The sequence below is a fragment of the Tauraco erythrolophus genome, chromosome 2 (genome assembly GCF_009769465.1).
Source record: "Tauraco erythrolophus isolate bTauEry1 chromosome 2, bTauEry1.pri, whole genome shotgun sequence".
In the NCBI taxonomy this organism is placed as follows: domain Eukaryota; kingdom Metazoa; phylum Chordata; class Aves; order Musophagiformes; family Musophagidae; genus Tauraco; species Tauraco erythrolophus.
The window spans coordinates 82,144,316-82,165,997 of NC_141466.1; the positions used below are offsets into that span (position 1 = coordinate 82,144,316).

Sequence of the window (21,682 nt, forward strand, 5' to 3'; positions counted from 1 at the left end):
GCGACTGTCCCTTGGATTTGCTGATGGAGGCTCTTGTATTTCAGTCCAAGTGAGCTGGATCAGCAAGACCGATGGTGGAAGTGGTTTAATTGGGTTCATCTTGACTGAAACGGGTCAGAAAAGCCTCAGAAGGGCACCTCCCATGGCAAGCCTGCACTGGCAATGAAGTCTTAATAAGCAAACCCCATTATACGCAATTTCTAGTCTTATAAATTAATCTATGAGTATCAACACGTATCATTCTGTATGTGGTCCAAACCTTGTACGGTTAATAGGGTGACAGCTGGTGGGTTAGAAAGAGCTAAATCAGAAAGTGATTCAACCCATTAAACTTTAGGAAGAGCAACATCCTGTAAGCTTGGCCTACAATAATATTAAGAACAAAAAAATGCTCTAAGAATTAAGACTGAGTATATCAAGAGGGAATCAGACTGTTTCCAATGGCTGTGAAGAGAAGGCAAACTGAAGCAATGAAAGATGACCAGGAAATCTCAGGAGGAGACAAAGGCTGTACATAATATTTACAACACTCTTTCTGCCCATATACAATACAATTACACTGACCATTAAAATATGGTTGAAACAGAACAAATCAGCTGGGACTCCAGAAAATCCAGCCCTCCCTCCAGGTAGCCCTTACCATCCTTGTGCCCACCCTGCCTTCTTCCAGGATAGAAGTCACTTCCAGGGAAACAAGGCCTGGGCAGAGCAATTTCTGCATCAGCCACGGTATCCCCTGCCCGTGGACTCACCTCGCAGTGTGCTGCTAGCAGAAATATATGAGACTTAATTCTAACAAGAGGAAAAGTGTAAAGGCAGCAAAAAAGCTGATACTGAGCACAGCTTTGCCGGAAGAGAGAATGAGGGCTGCTGTGTATACACCCATAGACACACACCTGCGAGTGTTTGCACACACCAGACCGAGCCAATTCAGCCACTGTGTGAAATTTCACAGCACTGTTTATTCTAGAAAAGAGAAGGGCTTTGAGAAGAGCTGCTTTGCAGCAATCCTCTGTGCACAGCACATAAACCTGAACATTAAATATCGGTTTAAATTATTAAGAATAAATTTAAATTTACAAATAGACTAATACAAACAAGCAAATTTCAGTTAATATTGGAACAGAGCTAGTTTTAGGAAGCATATTGCTATAGCAAATGCAACTCCTGGTTCTCTTGGACACTCTGAGGCAATGCTCTGGTAATTCCAGTTCAGCACCAAGATGCACATACTGCCCAGCAAGGAATAATAACCATCTCTAGCATATGAAGCTCCATGTTCACATTTTTCTTTTTTCCCCCATCGCAACAGAAAAAAACCCAACATAGCACATTAGCTTTTCCCACAAAGCATCTGAGGTGACAAAATTTACTTGCAAAACAAAAATTAACAAAAGCAGTACAAAGAAGAATTCTGGTCAGCTTGTGACCACCATGAGCCAAGATGGGTAAGAAAAAGAATAAAAAAATAGTTCACATCTGGCACCACAAGCCTTGCTCATTTTCTTTGAAATCAGGGAATGAGAAAAAAGGTCCATTTTTCTAAGACTGTTTCAACAAAGTTTTCTTTCCCTGGACCTGAAAAATCCAGGTATTAGGGTACAGAACTTTTGTTTTATATGTATATAAATACACATGTACATATTTATATAAATATAAAAGCAGAGCATCCTCCCGTTTCTCCTCATAATTTATTATTATTAAAGCTTGTATCAGGGTTAGCTGGACTCCTCAGAAGTGGGTGCTCTCTGCACGCACATGGCACGGGGAGTTTAGCTCTGTTAGAGCAGAACAGCCAGGCAGGGACATGAAACGTTGGGTGACAGAGGTGGATTTGGGTGAGCAGCCAGGGAAGGGCAGGGAGCGATGACTGGGAAAAGGTGGGATGCTGGCCTGCCAGAGCCGGTCTCTGTGAGCAGACTCCTGGGAGGATGGCTGCGCCAAACCACCTGTCCCCTCAGTAGCCCCGGTGCCCACCCACTCTCTTCTGTACCAGCCACTTAAGAGGGACTGTCCCTCACTTTTAAAGGGAGTCCCACTTTGCCCCCTAAGCACATGCACGCTAGTTCCCTTTGGTAGTATTCCCCACCACGCTGCCATGGGTCTTTTTGCCTACCGTCCTCAAAGTCACCAGCACCGTTCCTTGCCTCTGCTTGGTTCCCCAGCCCCTTCACCTAGTCCTCCCAGACCTCCTGCTTGCTGGCTGAGATCAGACACCTTTTTCTCCCCTGATCCACAGGCTCCCACTCACACTGTTTTACGTGAATGCTTTTCCACAGTCTCGTAAGACCCAATAATCTCCTCAGAAGACTGAGTTCCTCAGAGGTTTTCTGCTCTTGGAGACCTCCGAGTAAGTCAGGGCTGGTGGCACATGCTCCTCGAGTGGTGCTGACTTCCAGAGACAGCAGGGGCGAAGTGCAAAAGATTTCTTGAAATCAGAAGGTATTTCTACCACTGACAGCTCTCTCCCGTCATGTTGTATAGCACTTGTTTCAAGTAAGGTATTATTCATGTGTCTCTGCAGCCTTCACTCTTCCTGGGGTGAGTGGAGATCAGTAGATGTCTACTGATGATCAGCCGAGCCACTTCATCATGACGCATCTCGGAACAGCTGAAAACACTCAAATCTGACTACGTTCTCCATAGCAAAAAGTGCTTTTCTTGAGAAACAAAATGAAAACAGTGTTCCCATGGAACATCTTAAGGACTCAAAAACAGTATTCCTAGGGTGGGAAGGATGGAGCACACCTACTTTATTTGGCTTTATCTCAGTAAGGAAACAGAGCTACTGGCAAAATTGGCACATCTTTGTGAAGTTGTTAAACTAGAGACCCTGGCTGGAATGTAAAAGAAACTACGGAGCAAAGGAGAACTTTGCTATACGCTGGGCTTCTGCCAGGTCAGGTGATTCCATGTGCAGGTTGTCCAAAAAAGTTCTGCTAGCTGAGTAAAGATGAATCTCTCAATGAACTGTAGGTTTTCAAGGAGGCCTTTTGGGGGTACTGCTACAACCTAGTAGAGGTAAGTCTTTTCATGCCTCGCCGCTGGGCCAGATTGGAGGATAATACAGGCTCCAGCCTTGGTGCCTGAGGTGCTCGGTTTAAAGCAAAGTAAGTGGCTGCCATTGCACCCTGTAAAACAGAGAAAGAGACAGGAGAACTTTTTTTTTTTTCTCAGAAAGAGAAAATGCTGGGCTGAAATTCAGTTCTTTGATGCTTTTCCCCTCCTTTTCCCTATTCAGCCCCCTGAAAAAATGGACGTACATGGATGATTTCCATGAAAGGACAACAACTTTTAGGCTGGCAGACAGCTGAGATGTCCCTGATTCAAAGCAGTGGGTAGCAGTATGTGCACGGAGTCCCACCAGGTTGTTACAATGCATATGGAAGTTAAAAATACTGAGCAGCTGACAGGTCAAAAATCTTTCCTGTTAATACAGTGTTGTATTAAATTTGGCCTCTATGGCAAATAACTTTCTCAATTCCTCTGTTGCTTTCCAGAATATTCACATGAATGATAGCTCATTCTGCAAGAAAGGAAGAGACGGGGGTAGGATGTACCTTCACCAGCTGAACATCCTGTCTGCTCAGTTGGTTTTGAGACAGATACTCCCTGTTCACTATCCATGGATGTCTTAGGACTTGGACTGCTGTGAGGCGCTGATGAGGGTCTACGTGAAGCATCTTTGACACAATGTCCTGGGTTTAAAAGGAAGAAGACAGTAAAAGGGAAAAATTAATTAACAGCATTGTAGGTTTTAATAAGATCTTCCCAGTGGCAGTGTGATCACCAGCATGTCCAATGGAGAGAGGGATGCACTTTCGATATGCTTTCTATTTTTAAAGCGTGAAGTCTGATCTTCAAAATTTTCAAGCGTAATGTTCAAGTCTTAGCTGATAATCCAGTCAAAAAATAATCTGGAGGGTATTCAGAGTGAGTGTTAATTACTGGTGACCTCGTAGGGCTGATAAACTCCACCTAGAGAGGATGCCATCTGGAGGTGTGTCCTCACTGACTCAAAAGCATGCTTGCAAGAGAAGCTTAGGAAGAAATCTAACATTCATTGTTGGGCTCATAGTTGTTGGTAGCAAGAGGAATACGTTACTAGGATTACTTACAGTTTTGTGGTGGGATACATCAATGTTCTTCCATTGGATGCTAGCAGTTGCTAAAACTGAAATCTCCTACAGGAATCTCTAAATCCTGTCAAAGTTTCTGATCAATGCCAGGCAACTGGGAGCTTGCTGGCTTTCCTGCCCATCTACCTGTTTCACAGACCAGTGCACAGCTTCATGTCCAGGAGTCTCAGCACCAGATGAATTTTATCTCCTGGGGTTTCCATGTTTTGTGATAGATGGGCAGCCCATCAGAGAACAAGAAAAAAAGTCTGAGAAAGTGTTCACTGACCTTTGCAGTATCTGATACTGAATCCCAATTTCCTCCTGTAAGTGCATATTTGCCACTGCCAATCCTGGCCAGAATCTCCTCTGGGGTGTCGTCTGGTCCATTTGCAAAAGGAGTGAATCTATTTTAAAAAAGAGAAAAAAATACAGTGTAATTGGCAAGTATATGATTTCTAGGATCTAGCACTAACTGCCACCATTTACAACAGGGATTTAGTTCCAGCATGGACCATAGACATTGCTGCTTCATTTTCACTTGAACTGTACAGTCCAATGGTTCCTCATCTTAAGTTATTCTGCAGAGGAAAAGACTGATTCTTAACTGTGGGGTTTTTTTGTTTTGTTTTGTGTTTGTTTTTAAATTTTGTTCTGTTCTCATTTTTTAGGAAAGAAATACTCTTTTTAAAAAATAGACAGTTTTTTATCTCTTTAATTGTTTTAACTCTGCTTTACTGCTGATAGAAGTACCTTCATAATGACAAGAAAGGATAAAAACAATAAAGGAGAAAAATTAGGATCTGAAACTCAAAAAAGGAAAAGAAAAAAGAACCCTTTATAATCTATTTTGCAATGCTTTGTTAACCATAATGTGCAAGTCTGTTGAGCAAAACAAATGATCTTCAATAGGCTACTTCCTGATCTAGCCAGTCAGAAATTACTAGTAACATGCACCCAGCTTTACAAAATTAGTGTCACATGCGAAGGGCAAACTTTTTGTCTTCATAAAGCAACAAGTGATAAGATTTTTGCAGCTAACTAGAATCAACCAGGCCAAATTTTACTCTGCAATCTTGAACAGCTCTGTAGATTTAGAAGAAGCAGGTATTTAGGATTTTTATGCTTTTTCTTCCATCTGTCTTTTCTCTTTTGAAGGCTTGTCAGAGTGTTTTTTAGATTGTTAAACAGTTGGTTTGGCCCCAGCTTCCTATCCTACCTGGTTTCTAATAGCACATTAAATTCCTCACGCTGTGTTTTCTAATTTTCAAAACCATGTCAGATTTCACAGAAGTTCAGCCCAAAGAGACACATAATATTATTATTGTAATCTGTATCAAGAGGGATGCACTAAGAGTTATGGACTGGCTAAAACTCCAAAATCTGTCACTACTTACATTAAGAGAATCCCAGGCTTCTGCTGGGTGTCTGAGCTCTCTCTGCTCATAGTGATGACGAAGAATAAATTCCAGTTCTTACTAACTCTCCTCTGGTGAGGAAGAACAAGACCATCCCTAAATGCAGTGGTGGCACCTAAAAAGTCAGCACTTCTCAACTGTTTGCATTACTCTCATTTTCTCTTGTAAGTGCAGAAAAAAGCAAGATACAAGTTAATAGCACCTGTTGGTAAATTTAATATCTGTTAAGTTGTGCAATTCATATTTCAGATTCAAATGTATTTGGATTTTTTTTTTTCACATTTAAAAAAGAAGCATTTTGAATATAATCAGCTAAACAAATGTGACTGTAGGTAACGTGTTGATTTTATTTTACTGGCTCTGGTTGTGTATCACTGCAAATCTGGGGCATCAGCCAAATAAAAACAGGTTCTTGGAGATCCCAGTAGACTGGGAGACTGCTCCAGAAAGTCACAATGTATTTCAGCTAATGGTGAATACATTTGTACTTGGGAACAAAACAGATGAGATAGAAACTCCTGGCACCTTTTCTATAATCCATGAGGCAAGAGACATGAGTAACAGAAAGGTAGGGTCTGACTTTCTTTTTTTCTCTATAAATCTAGGAATGAATCCAAGCTTCTTGCCACAGCTGAATGATCGTGAAGCAGATTAAAGAGCTGTGAGAGGCCACTGAAAAGTTTCAAGCTGCACTTAGGTATGATGAATGTGCACATACCATACCCTGAGAAATGAAATTCAGGGGCTTGATAATTCCAGATTGCGTTTGCACTGTGTTTCCCATTCACCCCAGCACATCTTATTCTTATCCTTCACTGCTTATTTCAATCTGTCGCTTTCTCTGGGTCTTCTTGTATGAGTATTTAGCCACCACATTGGTAGGGGTATTTTTGCCAAGTACCTCCCAAAAGTTCCTGCTGCCTGTTGCTGTTCTTGCTAGTCTGTTTCTGTCCTTTCTGCAGTGTATTTTTCAAATAGCATCTGAAAACTATGTTTGGGTTGGGGTTTTTTTTAGCTTTTAAAGGTGCTCAGATACCTTGGTAACAGCAGTAGAAGAAGAATGAAGCTGAAGAGAATACATGTATTAATAGAAATGAATGAACACCCTCTTATGGATAAGGTGAACATGATATGGCTCTTCATACTCCTACGCTCCTCTCCTAGTGTAAAACTTTCAGGCTGCTTAAGTGGTGAGTGAGCCTTTTAGGAGTTTAGGTCTCAGTGCACACTTATGGGCACAGGCTGTTAAAAACCTGAGCAACTTGTGAAGTGTCTAAGATATTTATGCGTTCCAGAAAAACTTATTCTAATCCTAGGTCTTAGTATCTATTTTCTTGCCTCATACAACTGAGCACATTTCTCAAAGGAGGCCAGACAGTTTGCTGTCTCTATCTGTGGCTTCTTTCTGGCTTAATCAGTGCTGAAATGCTGAGCCCACTGGACTGGTGCTCTGGGAAAACCTCTTCACTCACCCTGCCAACATGGTATACAGTAGGATCCCCAAGCTCCAGATGTCACAGGCTGCATCGTAACCTTGGCGTTTAAGGACCTATGTGAAGGAAAGAGAGAGATGAAAATAGGTTAATCTGCATTCCTGAAGTTTTAGCTTCTGATCTTCAAAAAGCACCAATTAGTGGTTGTATCTGCTAACGTTTCCAGGGCTTAACCACATATTTTGCTTGAACAGGTGGCTGCCTGAGGATCAAAATGTTCAGTAGTGGTGTGGAGCAAGGTGAAGCTCAGGCTGGACTGGTTAGTGTTCAAGCCCAGCGTATCTGTCACCTCCACAGTGGCAGAGGTGAGTGCAGTTTGTTGGAGACTCTGGGAGCCTCTCTGACTATCTAACACACAGCAAAGCAGAACAACGTTTCAGTGGTTTAAAATATTTCTTAAAAAAAGCTTGTTAATGCTTGGAAACGTATCCTCCTAACATAAAGGTTATCAAGAACACTGTGGATGCAACAAACGTAGGGCTGAGTGACAGTGATAAGCATATCTGAGCTCAGTTTGGATTTGATACGGCAAACGGATGCACACTAATGCATCTCTAAAGCATCGTCAGACTAGTAAAGACTCATGACAACTGCAAAGAAAGGCTTGTTCTTATCTTACTTCTGTATTAAGAAAAGTGGCCAGATTAGTACTGAATGTAACAGATAACACTTGAACCCTTTTACCTATGAAGAAAACAAGACCCATGGTACTCAGCATAGATCCGACCAGTAGGTTCGACATTGGTACAGGATGGCAAGTTATAGTGGTAAGTGTAAAATCTAGATTTCGTTTATACTAGTGCATACTAGAAGAGATGCCTATTTGAGTCAGTGCAGGTCCAAGTGAAAGTGAAGTCACCAACTAAGGCAACATTGCTGAGATTAGGGGAAAAACTTTGTTTCTCTTTGGCTCAGAAGAGCTAAGGGACCACCTCCAGATCTTCCACTTGCTTGTAAAAGCTGTCTACCCTTCTATTTATTCAGTTCTGACACACAAGGAGAGTTTTGTCTCCTTCTGATGGATCCATTGCTTTTTTGCAAAGCACATGAAAAAGGAATGTACAAATTCAGCAAGTCTTTCTCTGACCTGCAGCCTTATTACCCAGGAGTGATTTCAGCTCTCTGAAGTCTATCACAGAAAAGACCAAGCACTGCTAGGGAAAAACAGTTTCAGAAAACGTTGCCTCGACAGATTTTACAAATGATGAGGGGTAAAGCAGCCATCTGCCAAGTATGCTGCTGAGTGAACATTTGTCACCTGGAAAAAAAATAAACTGAGAAAAAGCTGCATTTCCTCCTGTTGACAAAGCAGGTAAATCCTGCTTCTGCCTCTCTCTCCTGCACATCATATGTGTACTCTCTGGATGTTTTAATTATTTCTGTTTCTTTAGTTCCTGCATTCATTCCTCCTCTATTAATGCTGGGTTTTATGTGAAAAACTTCTTTGCTATTTGACAAACTCTGTTGCTTCTAGCCTGAGTTTCCAACATGTACCTTTCAATGTGGCCATTCTTGTTGCTTCTTGAACAGCTAAATTTTCATTGCTATCACTGTCTTCCTCCAATAACCAAGGACAATCAAGTCCAAGGCAAAGGACAGAAAAATGGGGCAGAGATGATATTTAGTGGAGCAGGGTATTAAGCAAATGATTACATAACCCCAAAATGATGGGCAGGTGTCGCTGTGAGCTGTTGTTCAGTTTGCGAGAACGCTGCTGGATAACAGGGACATTCGCTCTGTGCCAGTCTCTAGGGAAAACTTTGCTGGCAATTACTTTTTATCGACAGCAACTTCACCCCATGGGTAACAACAGGATCTAGTGAGAGTTATCAGTTAGTGTTGCTGCTATTTGAAAACGTCTCCAGCAGGTCTGTGCAACTGTGGTTAAAGTGAGAACACTGAGCTGGCAGGAGTAAGTACCAGAAACCTCGGCCAAAAAGATTAGTGTTTGATATTGGGGGTAGATACTATTGAACGGTAACAGGCACATGTCTTAGAAATAAATCAGTCAGGGCAAGAGTTTTGCAAAAGATGTACTAGTGTCCCGCTCTAATGGATGCTGAAACTGCCACGAAGGGTTTAGGTCACCTCAAGAGTTTGATGGGATCAGAAATACAGGCATGAGCTGGTTCTTAATGCCACACACGGCAGGGCATTGTGGTGACAAGGGACAAACTTCCCCTTGGTGCATCCAGTTCTGATAATGGCTCAGATATTTATCCAACCCTCTTCTATTTCTATAGGCTTTAATTTATTGGACTAACAAGGTTATGAATATAAGCTTTTCTCAGTTGTGACACAAGCATGGATGCGTATGGATATGAAAGCTAATAAACAATCTCATCATTTCAAACACCAAAGCAGTAGTTCTTCACGGATTTTGGAGGAAAACTACAAAATAAAACATTTTTGCTTTATCCGGAAGAACCCTACTGCATCAGCAGGGAAAGAGCAGGCTGTGTTTTCCCTCCTGACCCAGCTTTGCTTTTCGCTCCCTGCACACAGCTTGGCTCGCACTAGGTGGCAGCTTGCGTCTTTCTCTCGGACAGCCTTCATCGTGGCTCATGTTCTCATCTAAACCCCGATTTAAATGTTTCAAAAATAAAGGGACATCCAAGTGGGTCCTCCTTCCTCTGCCACTCTCCTCCTGTGCCACCAGCTCAACGGACTTTCTGCTGCCTTGTTTAGTTTCATGGGCGTATGGCAGCTGTGGCAGTGGGGCTCAGACAGGGAACTTGAAAGTCAAGTCTAGGCTGGAGGGCAGCATTATATCACAGGTAAAATGTAAAAGCACTTAAGGCTTTATGTAAGCTCGCTGCCAGTTCTGGTAATGTTTCAATTAATCTCCAATGTTTCCTGCATTAGCAGGACCTGTCTTACTCATCACAAGCATCTGGGAGCTTTCTGGACTTCTGCTTTCATTTCGAAAGAGTCTGATCTGAAACTGCATCAGGCTGGCAATGTTTGTGATTACACAGACTGTACAAAATAGCCCGTCATGAAAAATACCTACACCTATTTTAAGCACATTGTATCTTGGAGAAAATCTGAGTGCTTTAAATCTTGCAAACATGATTATTTTTTCGTTTAGAAATTGAACTGCTGTGGTGCCACAGAACTTCTTTTTTACATATTTTGGTACATTTTCAACAGTTCATTCCAGTTTCTAAAATGAAAACGCAACCAAACAGCAATAAAATAACAAACCAATCTGTCTTGGCAATGGAAGAATTTTTTTGCTGAAAAAAGTCTGTTTTGAATTTATACTGCCTCAGCAATGGTCTAAATTTAACAAATTCTCCTTCTGATGCTGGAATGCTGTGATTCCTGTAACTTTTGGTGTCACGAAAGGACCTTGTAAAGAAAGATCATCCCATTTTTTCTCTTCCCAGTTACATATCACAGAGGTGAACTTTGGATGGAGGAGAGTTATGGGAAAGACAAGACTGCTGAATGATACAAACTGAGAGTCAGTGGTATTTGGCAATAGAGAATAGATGAAGTATTGAAAGGCCACAGTTTTGTATTTTTCTTTTAAGGACTATAACAAGTAGAGAAAGATACACATTTGAAGTTGTATATTGCATATACTAAAGTTGCTGATAAGCATCACTCCAAGAAATGGACAATTACCCAGAAGATTAACCTCTTGCTCCTTCATTGGAAGGAAGCAGCTATGAATGTCTCAAGGGTCAAATACAGCAAACAGCTCACACCATTCAAACACCTGTGGGACCCAAACCCACTCCTGTGGGGCTATGTGAAAGGAACAGCACTCGCCAGTGATGCAGAGCCATTTCTTCCCGCTCTTGGGGCAAGCTGTTTGGTCTTGCTCCATTTCCCCATCTGTAAAAACAGGAAGCAGCCTTTCCTACACCTCCCATAACAGGGAGGATTGGTACCAGGAAAACCCAAGAGGAGAGATGTTTCTTTAGCTCAATAAAGTCAATGATAAAGCTCCCACTGGTAAGGATGTAATGCATAGATTTTTCTTTTGAGTCTTACTCCTGACATCAACATTTCCCTCTTACTCCCTATCCCATTCTGACATAGTGCACTAGAGGGAGCTGAAGCAGCTAGAGAAAAAAAGGTATTTATCCTACTAATGAGCCAAAGCATTGTGTATGTCAAGACAGACACCAGCTTCTGTCAGGAGAAAAAACAGCTGGCCTGACAAGACCAGGAGTAGGAAACTTATGGTAACAGAGGCTGTGCAAGTGCGGGTAGCCTGGTTTCTGCCTTGCTCCTCTTGTAAAGGCAGTGAGGAAAAGAGAGAGGGAGGAAGGACTGCTTCCTAGGACACACTTACTACTCAGGGCTTTGAAATGCGATCCTACCTCAGGGGCGACAAAGTTGGCAGTATAGCAGGGAGTCATGAGCAGCCCATTCTCTGCTCTCAGTTGCTTGGCAAACCCGAAGTCACAGATCCTGATGGAGTCTGGGTTTCCTGACTCATCCATGTAGAGGATATTACTTGGCTTGAGATCTCGGTGCACCACCTTAACAAGAAAGCAGTGAGTAACAAGTAAGGAGAGGAGGTCAGGGAGCATCCAGGCTTGGCTGCCATTTCTGGTCTTCTGGTTGAGGTAGGTCAAAAGCTCATGGTGAAAGTATTTAAGTTTTGAAGAAAAGTTGCTTAAAAGCCTTGGGCAAATGAAGGAAAAAAAAAAAAAGGTCAAAGTCTGTTAAAATTAGAAAGAACATGTTTGACAGCCTCTGCTGGTATATTAAGATGGAGGCTGCTGCTCTAAGGGGGGGACACCTTTCCTGAGGCAGTTAGAGGGGGTGTCTGTACAAACACCTTGGTGTCAGAGTCTCCTGGAACCTCATGGCCCTAAATATTCAGCTAAAAGGCAAAGAAGAAGTCCCGTCATAGGAGGAAAGCGTGTAAGGGTCTTCTTGAGACTGCCCATGTAAGTGGCTCACACCTGAAGGGAGGGATTATGTTTTTTTTCCTTGTTTCAAAATGTATTTACAAAAATCCCTTCTGTTGGCACGCAACTTCAAGTGGCTGGGTGTTTTACCAGACATGCTGCATTTCAGTGACAGGTAAACAGCCTTTATTCGTTATAGCAAGACTGAAAAACTATCATGAAAACATAAAAGCCCAAGCACAAAATGCACTTGTTTTAACCATTAAACAGAAAAAGCAGCAAATATTTGACAAGTCATCCAAACTGTTTGTCCCTGAAAAGTGGAAAAAGAGGTATTTTCAAACTGCCATATATAGAGAGCTTACATTTTAAAAGCCAGCTCTTTATCAGCATGTCAGTAGCCTTTCCCATCAGCTGCTCAAACTGCCACTTTATTTGGAAAGCTGAACATTTGATTTTCTACCTATCTGCTGATTCAGCTACCCGATTTGCAATTCTGTTAAAAGATCAGGTACTGCAATAAAGACTGTGATAAAAAGTAAACAAGTAATAGCTCAACAAGGTACATGAACTTGAAAATCAGTGTAGTTTGAGAATGGAAATACCACTTCAACATACTGCAGTTCAGTTTTGAAATGGCTAAAAAGCCTCTGACCCTATTTCACAAACCAAATAGAATTATAAATATGGAGAAAGATTTTTTTTTTTTTAAAAAGTATTTACATTTCAGAGAAGCAAAATCACAGCTATTTGCTTTTTCTAAAAGTCAGATTTTAAGAAGGCTGATGTGGATAGCCAAAAAAGCAATGCTTACGCCCTGAGAGTGCAGGTAGTCCACAGTCCTGGTGATGGTGCACAGCACAGCACTGGCCTCCCGCTCTGAGAAACACTTCTGCCGAAGAATACGGTCCAGGAGCTCGCCTCCCCGCATCAGCTCCATCACCAGGTACACATATTTCCCGTCATCATAGACCTGGAAAAGTAAAAGAATAAATACATGTTTTGGACCCATTAACTTGGTAAAGGTTGGTCCTTTAACCACAGTGTTAGCTTGCTGGTGTGAGATGTTGCAAGAAAATATCAACTAATGTGTGGAAAACGTGCTTATTACGCTTAACAACAGAAAAGGCAACTTTATAAAATGACTTAATTGTCACTTTTTCTTGTTTCTGTAGCAACTTGCTGATATGTCCACACAGAAGCGTAGCTTTCCTGATCTGCTACCACGTCAGCAGAGTAGACCAAGCTGCTAAAACCAGCATCACTTCACACAGCCTGAAACATCTGCTGGCTCTCACCCAAGCCTCCTTCTCAGTAGCGTTCTCTCTTTCCAGTTCTACAAGGTAACATTTGCCATTTCAAATATCAATATTTCCCTTTGACTCATGATCAGCTAAATGAACTGTATTATACTGCTGGCCAAGACCTGCTTCCAATGATATTATAGAGCTTACATTTGCAATTCTGGTGAATATGTTGTTGACATCAGCCGCAAGATGTATTTACCTTCAATGTCAATTGCAAGGGGTAAAAGACATCTTTTGTCTAAATTGGAAGACAGTCATTTTCACATCATAATCCTTTATCTAGACTGCAATAATAGGTGGCATTATAGTCATCAATGCTAAATGTTTTTGGAAAGGAATATAAAACCTTTTTTTTTTCATAGATTTTAAGATACTTTTTAACACTTAGGAATTAGGTGAGACTTTCCTGAGGGCATGTGATTAGAGATTTTTACTTCTGTAAGGTCCGAACCATAACATACTGGCCACTGACACCAGCAGGATTTTATTCTGTAAACTCTGAGTCTGACATGGTGTGGACAATCCCAGGTGAGACTGCAGGCAGCATAAGTGAAACATCTCTGACTGAAGGTCATTACTGCACATAAGCATAGCAAAGGCTATTCTTCACATGAAATGCTGAAGAAAGATACCTTCATGTCTTCTCAGGCTGCTTGAGTAGAAGGTGAACACTCCCTGTTGTTAAAACACTACTGGGGGAAACCCTAGTGACTTTGTGAGCTCTCTCCTTCCCACCAAAGCAGATACCACAGGCTGCATGGGAACGCCTGCTGCTCATGGAAGAGCATCCTCTGCCCAGCAGCACCACTGCGTATGCTCAGCAACTTGCTCCAAAACACCCAACCAGGGAGATCTCACTTCTGAAAAGTGCTGCAAAGCCAGACTTGTTTGGTAGTTCTCCAGCGCTGTTCCACTTCTAAATGCTATCCAGTAATCTATTAAGTCATGGGTTTGTTTTTTTTCTTTGATTTCAGTGGGTTTGGTTTTAGCTCCGACCTTCAGCTGAAGAATTTCCAGATGTAGACTAGTAGGTGAGCCTGACCATAAGGTGAAAATCATTTAATGCTGAAGTGCTCAATGACTACTTACATCTTTAAGAGTAATGATGTTTGGATGCTGTCCATATCGCAAGAGGATCTCAATTTCTTCAGAGGGGTCTCTCTTGCTCTTATCAATTATCTAGAATAAATGAAGCACAGTATAATAAGATACTGGTTAGCAGCAGTAAGCACAAAACAAGCGATTTCTACTGTTTAAACAAATTAATATTTAAAATTCTTCTATTAATCATTACTCTAGGAGAGGACAGCTCAAACCCTGTGCAAATGAGAGCCATGCTGACTATCTGCCAAAGCCAGATGGAGCAATAATTTAGATTCCAAAAGCGTAGGCCCTCTTTTTGATGCCTATAGATTTGTTTGCCTGTAAATAATGGCAGTCACAAGAAGTGTAATTTAGAAATCAAATAGCCTGGAGAATTTTAAAATAATAATGGTTTTAAAATTACCTATTTGACATAAAAAATGGATGTGTTCATAATACTAGCATATGCTTGTATATCTGCTGATAAATTAATAGAAATTCCTTATCAGGTGGGTTTGTCAGAAATTAAAATGTATAGACATTTTATAGACATCAGAGAGTATAGTGAGACATGAAAACTTTTTAGTTGTATAGCAGCAGGTCTCAGAAAAACATGACACCTGCTGCTTAGAGAGCACAGCTGCATGGAAAGCCTGCTGTTAGGATGGCACTAACTTCTCATCGATGCTCCTATTACCTATATTTGGGATGTTAAAGAGCTTCGATCATTTGCCCAGTTGAGAGCACTGATTAATGCTTCTCACTTTCCAGATTTAAATGATAAATACGAAACAAAAAATAGCTATAAAACAATCCAAGGCAGATCTCTCTATTTTGGAATCTCGAATGCAACAGCACAGGGAATTGCAAAAGACTCATTCTACTAGAAGCGCATCAGGAGTACAGAATTTTGGCACAATTTCTTATTGCTAGAAACAGCAGCAGGACTTTTGAATAACAGGTTTACCAAAGAGGAATAGGTGGTGTTTTCAGAAAATTGTAATTCCATTATTGGCATGGATTTCGAGGCTTCCAATCTTAAATGTGGTTAGTTATCTCTAACTAGGCACAGAGCACAGTCTTAAGACAATGGTGTTTGCAGGGAAACAACTTTTTAAAAATCTCTTTTGTTAATGAAGATAAATGCCTGGCTACTTTTGCATGCATTTTTTATGGCTTAATTATGGTGATACACGTTTAAGTACACGTCTGGAATTTTATGCACCAGTTATAATAGTGCATATTTGAATATGTATCAGAGGTTTTGTAGTCATCATGACTGGCATGCATTTGCAGTGATAATGTTGGTCAGTAGTTGACATGGTTGAGGTATGCATTTGAAGCCGTATCAGTGATTTGATTCTGACTTAATAGCAGTGTGACAAGTGAAAGTGCAACAGGGAGCTGATGCAGGTAGATGACTGTTGTCCACACTTGAATAAATGAAGGAAAAACCTCAAAAACAGGTGAGCAGAAAGAAGAATTAAATTAGAAATTTCCCCTTAGAATAATGTTCTCCCAGTATAGTTGAGACATTCTCAAAAAGCCAAAGAAACCCTGACTGAATGACTCCTCATAAATACAACCACAGTGAACGAACGTGTTCCACTCAACCAATAACTCTAACGTACAAAAAGATCCTCAGGGCCACTTCCTTAGCTAAACTAATACAGCTCTTGTCAAGCTGATGGAGTTACACACATGTGCATGTGTTAGGATCTGCCTGCCTTGTACTAACCAGCAGGATTTCCTGCAGCAAGTATTACTACCACTGTGTGAACTACTACTACTACTATGGTACTGTAGCAAGCAATATATTCCAGATTCCTTTTCTGTTGTATTTTCCTGTGAAAGGAAATATCCAGAGCTGTGGAAAATTTTAAGCAGCTACTAATAATGCAGGACTATAAATGTATAAACATGGCCTAAAAAAAATCCAAACCAAAAATAGTCTCAGCTATTGACACAAAACTCAACATAACCTGAAGTTATCAGTTTGCTACTGATTTAATAGCCAGAGCAGCAGTTGATATGTAATGCTTCTAATTCACAATATGCTATATAAGTATAAATCGCAAGACAGTTCCACTAAACACACACGCTTTTTCTTTAATGTGTGCACAAGCTGCGATACAGTGATTAAATCGACAAGCTGCCCCTAACCACACAACAAATCATTGTCAGAGCTGTGAAGGGACCTGCCCAATTCCTCTCAGTCCCTGGACAGTCCGGTTGGACAGATCAGAACATTTTTTTCCTTCCACAGTGAGAGATTGTCACCCTGACAGTTCCTGTCTTCAGCATGCCCGTGACTTATACTCGGCCCACGACTGGTAAAGCAGCAAAGGAGGTGGCTGCTGCACCTTTGGCAGAAACCTCTCCTCAGTTCAGACTGGCTGCAGTACGCATGGTTTCTTTATTCACGTGCTGCAATGGCCATAGCGGCTCCTTAACTATGCCCCATAGCTCCACTGTGGTACTTCTGTTCTCCCTCTTCAGAAAGTGTTCCGGTGTGTTGTTAAACCCATGCCAGACTTTCCAAAAAGGGAAGCTGCCATGTCAGAATGGTTCAGCGGTGGTTGCTGCCTCCTTTTGCATGCAGAGGTGTCTGCATCACAACATCCCCAGAACATCTGCAAACCTTGTTCCAGCTCAGTGCCAAAATGAGCTGCAGTGAAACGCAAGCCCAGTGCTCCTTATCAAACACGGGGGCTAAGGAAGATGCATTGTGGGCATCCAGTGATCTTCATAAGTAGTTCTGAGATTCTCAAAAAGTATCAATTTAAATGAATAAAATTCTGTACGTGAAAAGGCAGTGGTTTCACTAGATAGGTGTAAAACAAGTGCTTTCTGTGCAGCTGTACTTTCTGATTTTCAGTGCGAGGAAAACTATGGAGAAAAAGCCTGCTCCGAGCACTGTGTGCAGATGCAGCAGAGGAGACGCAGGACAGAGGCAGCCTGGGCACAGTCCCCTCTGCACAATCTCCCCACGCTTACCAGTTGGTCGCCAGGCTGCCTGGCCTCCTGGCAAAAGCACGTGGCTTCTACCGTACTTATGCAGTAACCTTCTCCTCCTCCAAAGAGCAACACCCGGGCTGCTGGGCATAGAATCCAAAATCACCGTGAACACCTCATCCACAATCCTACATGCTTATCTACACATACGTCCTCCTTCCTGGAGTGAGTCAATGCCAAGATGTATGAAGCAGCCTCCATCGTAATCTGAAAAGCGTTCACTAAGTCAAATTTAGCGATTGCCAGAGAAGGCGAGGGAGGCATTACAAAGTCTAACCATGGTTGTACTCTGCCTCCTGGAAACAAACCAAGGCACTCTTCTTGCTAGTCCTTTCCAGAGGGGACCTGGAGAGTATCTGCTGGCTCCTCGGGGCTGTGCTCCCACTGGTGGCCCCCAGGTTCTCTCAGGATGAGGACACAGATCTTCTTTCCAGTGAGCTTTGATCAGCAGTGAACTACTACTACCAGAGTAGACACCCATACCAGGCACTTGGCTTTCCATTTCCATGTTACTGTTTCTTCCTCCTGCTCCTGCTTTGGACTTTAATTATCTCTAATTTTTAAAGATCAGCTCTATTGTCAGTCCACCTCTGCATATGGAGAAGTTTTAGCTTTGTCCACTGAACTCAACCAGTGCAGATTGTGTAGACAAAACCACAGCATATGCGGAACTTCACACCCAACCACTGTAGCAGTTAGGTACAGTCCTCAAATTCATTTTAATACAACACCTCTCAGAGCTATGCTTTCAGGTTGCCCAGAGAGACCCCACAAGGATAGCCTGTTGTTGGCTACTCTGCTCTTATGAGGACTGAAGGCTCTGGACCATTTCCTACCTATATACTGGAAGCTGAAATGCTAGAAAGAAAAAAAGCATTTAATGTTACAAATTTGGATACAGGAACTGCTGTACTCTCATCAGATGCCCTACAGGAGACCACACATGGCCACAGTATGTGGCACAGTGTCAGCTCTCATTCAGAATTAATATTATTATTAATCAGTTGGGCATTTTTTTTGCTATCTAGTAGCTTTCAAGCTCTACTGTTGGATGCTGGTAAACTAAATATGTCTGAATTTTAGATAGGCAATGACCCTCTTAAACTCTGACTAAAAGCTGAGCAAAACAATATAACTTCTAAATATTTCTTGTGGCAACAAAGAGTATTTGCCACCCTGGTCACCCTGTTTCCTCTGAGACATTGTGTTTTGCATGAAGACAGACTCTTCTCTGTTCCTCTCCGTGACAGCCCATGAACCTCCTGCAGCTCTTCCTGTGCAAGGAATGATCTCTTTTCTTTAGGGAATTCATTGTGATTTGAACTCAACAGAGTAAACATCCTCTGTTACAGAATTAAGGGAAGATTTTCTGGGCTACTAGTCCTGGGGTTTTGAGTAATACGTAATGATGCTACTTTTCTATTTCTCTGTATAAATGTGTGGTGAAGAACACCAACTCAGAAAGCCATCATAATATATAAATAACTGATAAGGTAACAAGAGCTCTACTGTACTTTGGCAGAGAAGAGCTGTGAAGCACAGGGGTCTTCTATTGTCCTTCAGAAAAATAAAAACCTGAGCCATACAACAAATAGACTTTTCTCTATGTATTGGACACCAGGAGATTGCTTAGAATCTCATCTGTATTAAACAGTGAATTAAACAATTCCAGAGTAAAATGGGCTCAGTACATGCAATAGTGTCCTTTGTTCTCACAAGGGACTTGTTTGTTCTTTGACTATCACATCCTTTGTGTATTTCACTAACTAGCTGAAAGAAAAGGTACATTTTCTTCAGCCAAATTCAGGGTAAGAACCTCGTGATAGTTTAAAATGAGTCAAGCTCTATCAAAGGACAATACTGATCTCTTTCTCTATCAAGGAAGAAAGGATCTGGAGAGAATATTTTCAAAATCCTAATTAATGTGTCTGGCCAGTTTTTACAAGTCTTTCTACAAGTCTTTTGCAGGGATTCTCCCTTACTAATGGGTTTTCAATGTCTTTAGCCTTGCCAGATTAGACTGATGAGAATAAAAGACAGTATCAATACAGTTCTGTCTGGGTACCTTGCTGAATTTGGTACACCAACTATATAGGCAGTATATATTTTTATTTGCTCATTGCTGTTTTGTGAAGGTATTTGTGTGCCTCCAACTGCATAGAGAAATTTTTTCTTCTGGATGTAGTTATGCCATTAACAGATGTTACAATCCTCAGCTGTTTGATATCACCCACCAGCTGGGACCTATAGCCTTCATGGCCTTGCTGAAGAAATGGTATGTGTGAGCACTCCCTAATCCGCTTCGGGCAGAATTAGCCCTGTTAATACAAATTGCCTTTTCAAATAGCTGAAATTAACCTGGGTGGCCTTGTGTGAGGAGGATGTTTGTGTTTCTCACGTGGAGTTCTCCATCACTACAGTTGTGAGGTTGGAAAAAGGCAAGAGGTAGGAGGTGACAATTTAACTGCCTTTGCTGTCTGGAAAATGAAAGGGTGAGAAAAAAGCGAGAGAGTGAGAAAGAAGGAAGAAAAGAAACATGAGATGCATTGATGGGAAGAGCAGTGATACAGGCCTGGGGAGAAAGGATGGGGCTCCGGACAGGCTAAGCTGGAGCCAGCAGCGAGGAAACTGCTCTCTGCTGTTGGATCTTCCTGTGCTGGGGAGAAAGGACTTTGTGCATCTTTAATGAACAAACAAGACTGCATTAAAACATTTGCTTGGCTCTGACTTGATTTTGTCCCTTAAGTGAAAAGGATACAAAAGCTCTGTCTAATCACATTAATTGAAATGGGCAATGATAGCCATCTCCCTTCTTGGGAAAGCTAAATGTACCTAATACCAGCACTGTGATTTAACCCTTAACACTGTGGCGTGCGCCACTACCACAGACGGCAGCAAAAATTGTCCATTTTATTTTAAGTGGATTTATTCCACAACAAGAACCACAAACATTGGGAAGCATTAAAGACACACCCTGAAGCACAGGCATGGATAAAAAGTAGGTTGTGGGGCTTTGACTGAGGAGCTTTAGCGGGTCATGCTGGAGGGGCATAAGGCATAGCTCTTTTTGACCCCAGTCCCAAATGGGACCAACGTCTGCCTCATCTTCAGCTGCCCCAAGTGACCCTTCCTGGCAGCTGAAACTGAGATACAAGAGTGTGAACTGGGGCAGATGAGCCACTGTCACAGTCTTAATCTGCTGCTCTGGCTACAGCAACAGAAAGTCCAGCAGAAGGTCAGGGCAGACACTTGGATATTACAATACCTTAAACAGCCACAGCTGAGGCAGTGGGACTCTGTAAACAGCCACAGTGTTTAGGCAGTGGGACTCTGTAAAGCTTCAGCACCAGGGAACTTATGATGGCTTTGTGGAAAAAGCATGAAAGGAGGAAGAGAGCTTTATACACTTTTTAAAGCTGCTTTATTTTCTATTACATACTTTGAATGTAAGTTTTTTCTAAAGCCTGTTTAGAGTGTAAGCATGGGCTAGTCGCATTTAAAGAGATTCACATAACACAGTGTGATGCGATACTCCCTGTAGAAACCTCTTCCATTTCTGGGAGGGGAGAGATGAGTAAAGGGAGAATTAATTTTGTGTCTCTTTGAACATTATGTCTACACCATATCTATGATATATTTGAAAATTCAGGGCACCACTGGTGGAATTGACTACAGGTGGTATTTGCATCCTTTTGAAGAAAGGAGGTGCAACGGCATGCAGAGATTTTAACCTGACAGTTTTGTCTACAATATTAATTCCAATGAAAGTGTCACAGATTTCTGCGGTTCTGTGCTGCTGGAAAATACACAGGTTTCCATTTCAGTAATATTTCCTTCTAAAAATAAGCCCTATTCATGCCAAGCATCTGTTTTAATTTGGTTTCTTTTCTGATGTCAAATTACTCAAGCTGGATGAAAATCACTGCAGAAAGGCTAACATTATTTAAAAGGACATGGTATAATTTTACATTTAACATGTCTCCAAGGAGAACTCTTCCAAGCCTAATAGTTTCTGAGGGACTATTTGCTGTGCTATTAGTTTTGATTAGCTCCAGAGATTCATTCCTCCCATCCATGCTTAAATCTTTCAGAAAAATAATGAAATGAATATTAAAAGAAACAAGCCTAATTAGGAATACTTTTCTCAAATAAGCACTAGCCATCAGATCAAGCTGTGCGGATGAGACATTAAACTTTCTGCACACAGAGCATGCCCACTTGCTCCTTCGACTCAGCACTCTGAAGCCGTCAACTGGTACTGTAGTACCTATTAATTAGCATTTATACAGTAGCACATATTTTCTAAGCAACACAGGAACATCAACAGATTTGTTCCAATAGCACCTGTGAAAGAGAAGAGCTCATTTTAGCGAG

General features: G+C 41.6%; 1 protein-coding gene across 4 annotated transcripts in view; it reads right to left on the reverse strand.

The window, feature by feature from the left end:
* Positions 1-3,005: 3,005 nt before the first annotated feature.
* The window catches only part of RPS6KA2 (ribosomal protein S6 kinase A2), a 316,652-nt gene continuing 297,975 nt past the window's right edge, over positions 3,006-21,682 (reverse strand). For all 4 annotated transcript variants that reach the window (XM_086626947.1, XM_086626941.1, XM_086626955.1 and 1 more), the window contains 7 exons: positions 14,300-14,389; positions 12,718-12,876; positions 11,367-11,528; positions 7,009-7,085; positions 4,408-4,525; positions 3,561-3,698; positions 3,006-3,131 (listed from right to left, as the gene is read on the reverse strand). In XM_086626947.1, the coding sequence (XP_086483073.1) occupies positions 3,006-3,131; positions 3,561-3,698; positions 4,408-4,525; positions 7,009-7,085; positions 11,367-11,528; positions 12,718-12,876; positions 14,300-14,389 (870 nt within the window). The remainder of the gene's footprint in view (positions 3,132-3,560; positions 3,699-4,407; positions 4,526-7,008; positions 7,086-11,366; positions 11,529-12,717; positions 12,877-14,299; positions 14,390-21,682) is intronic.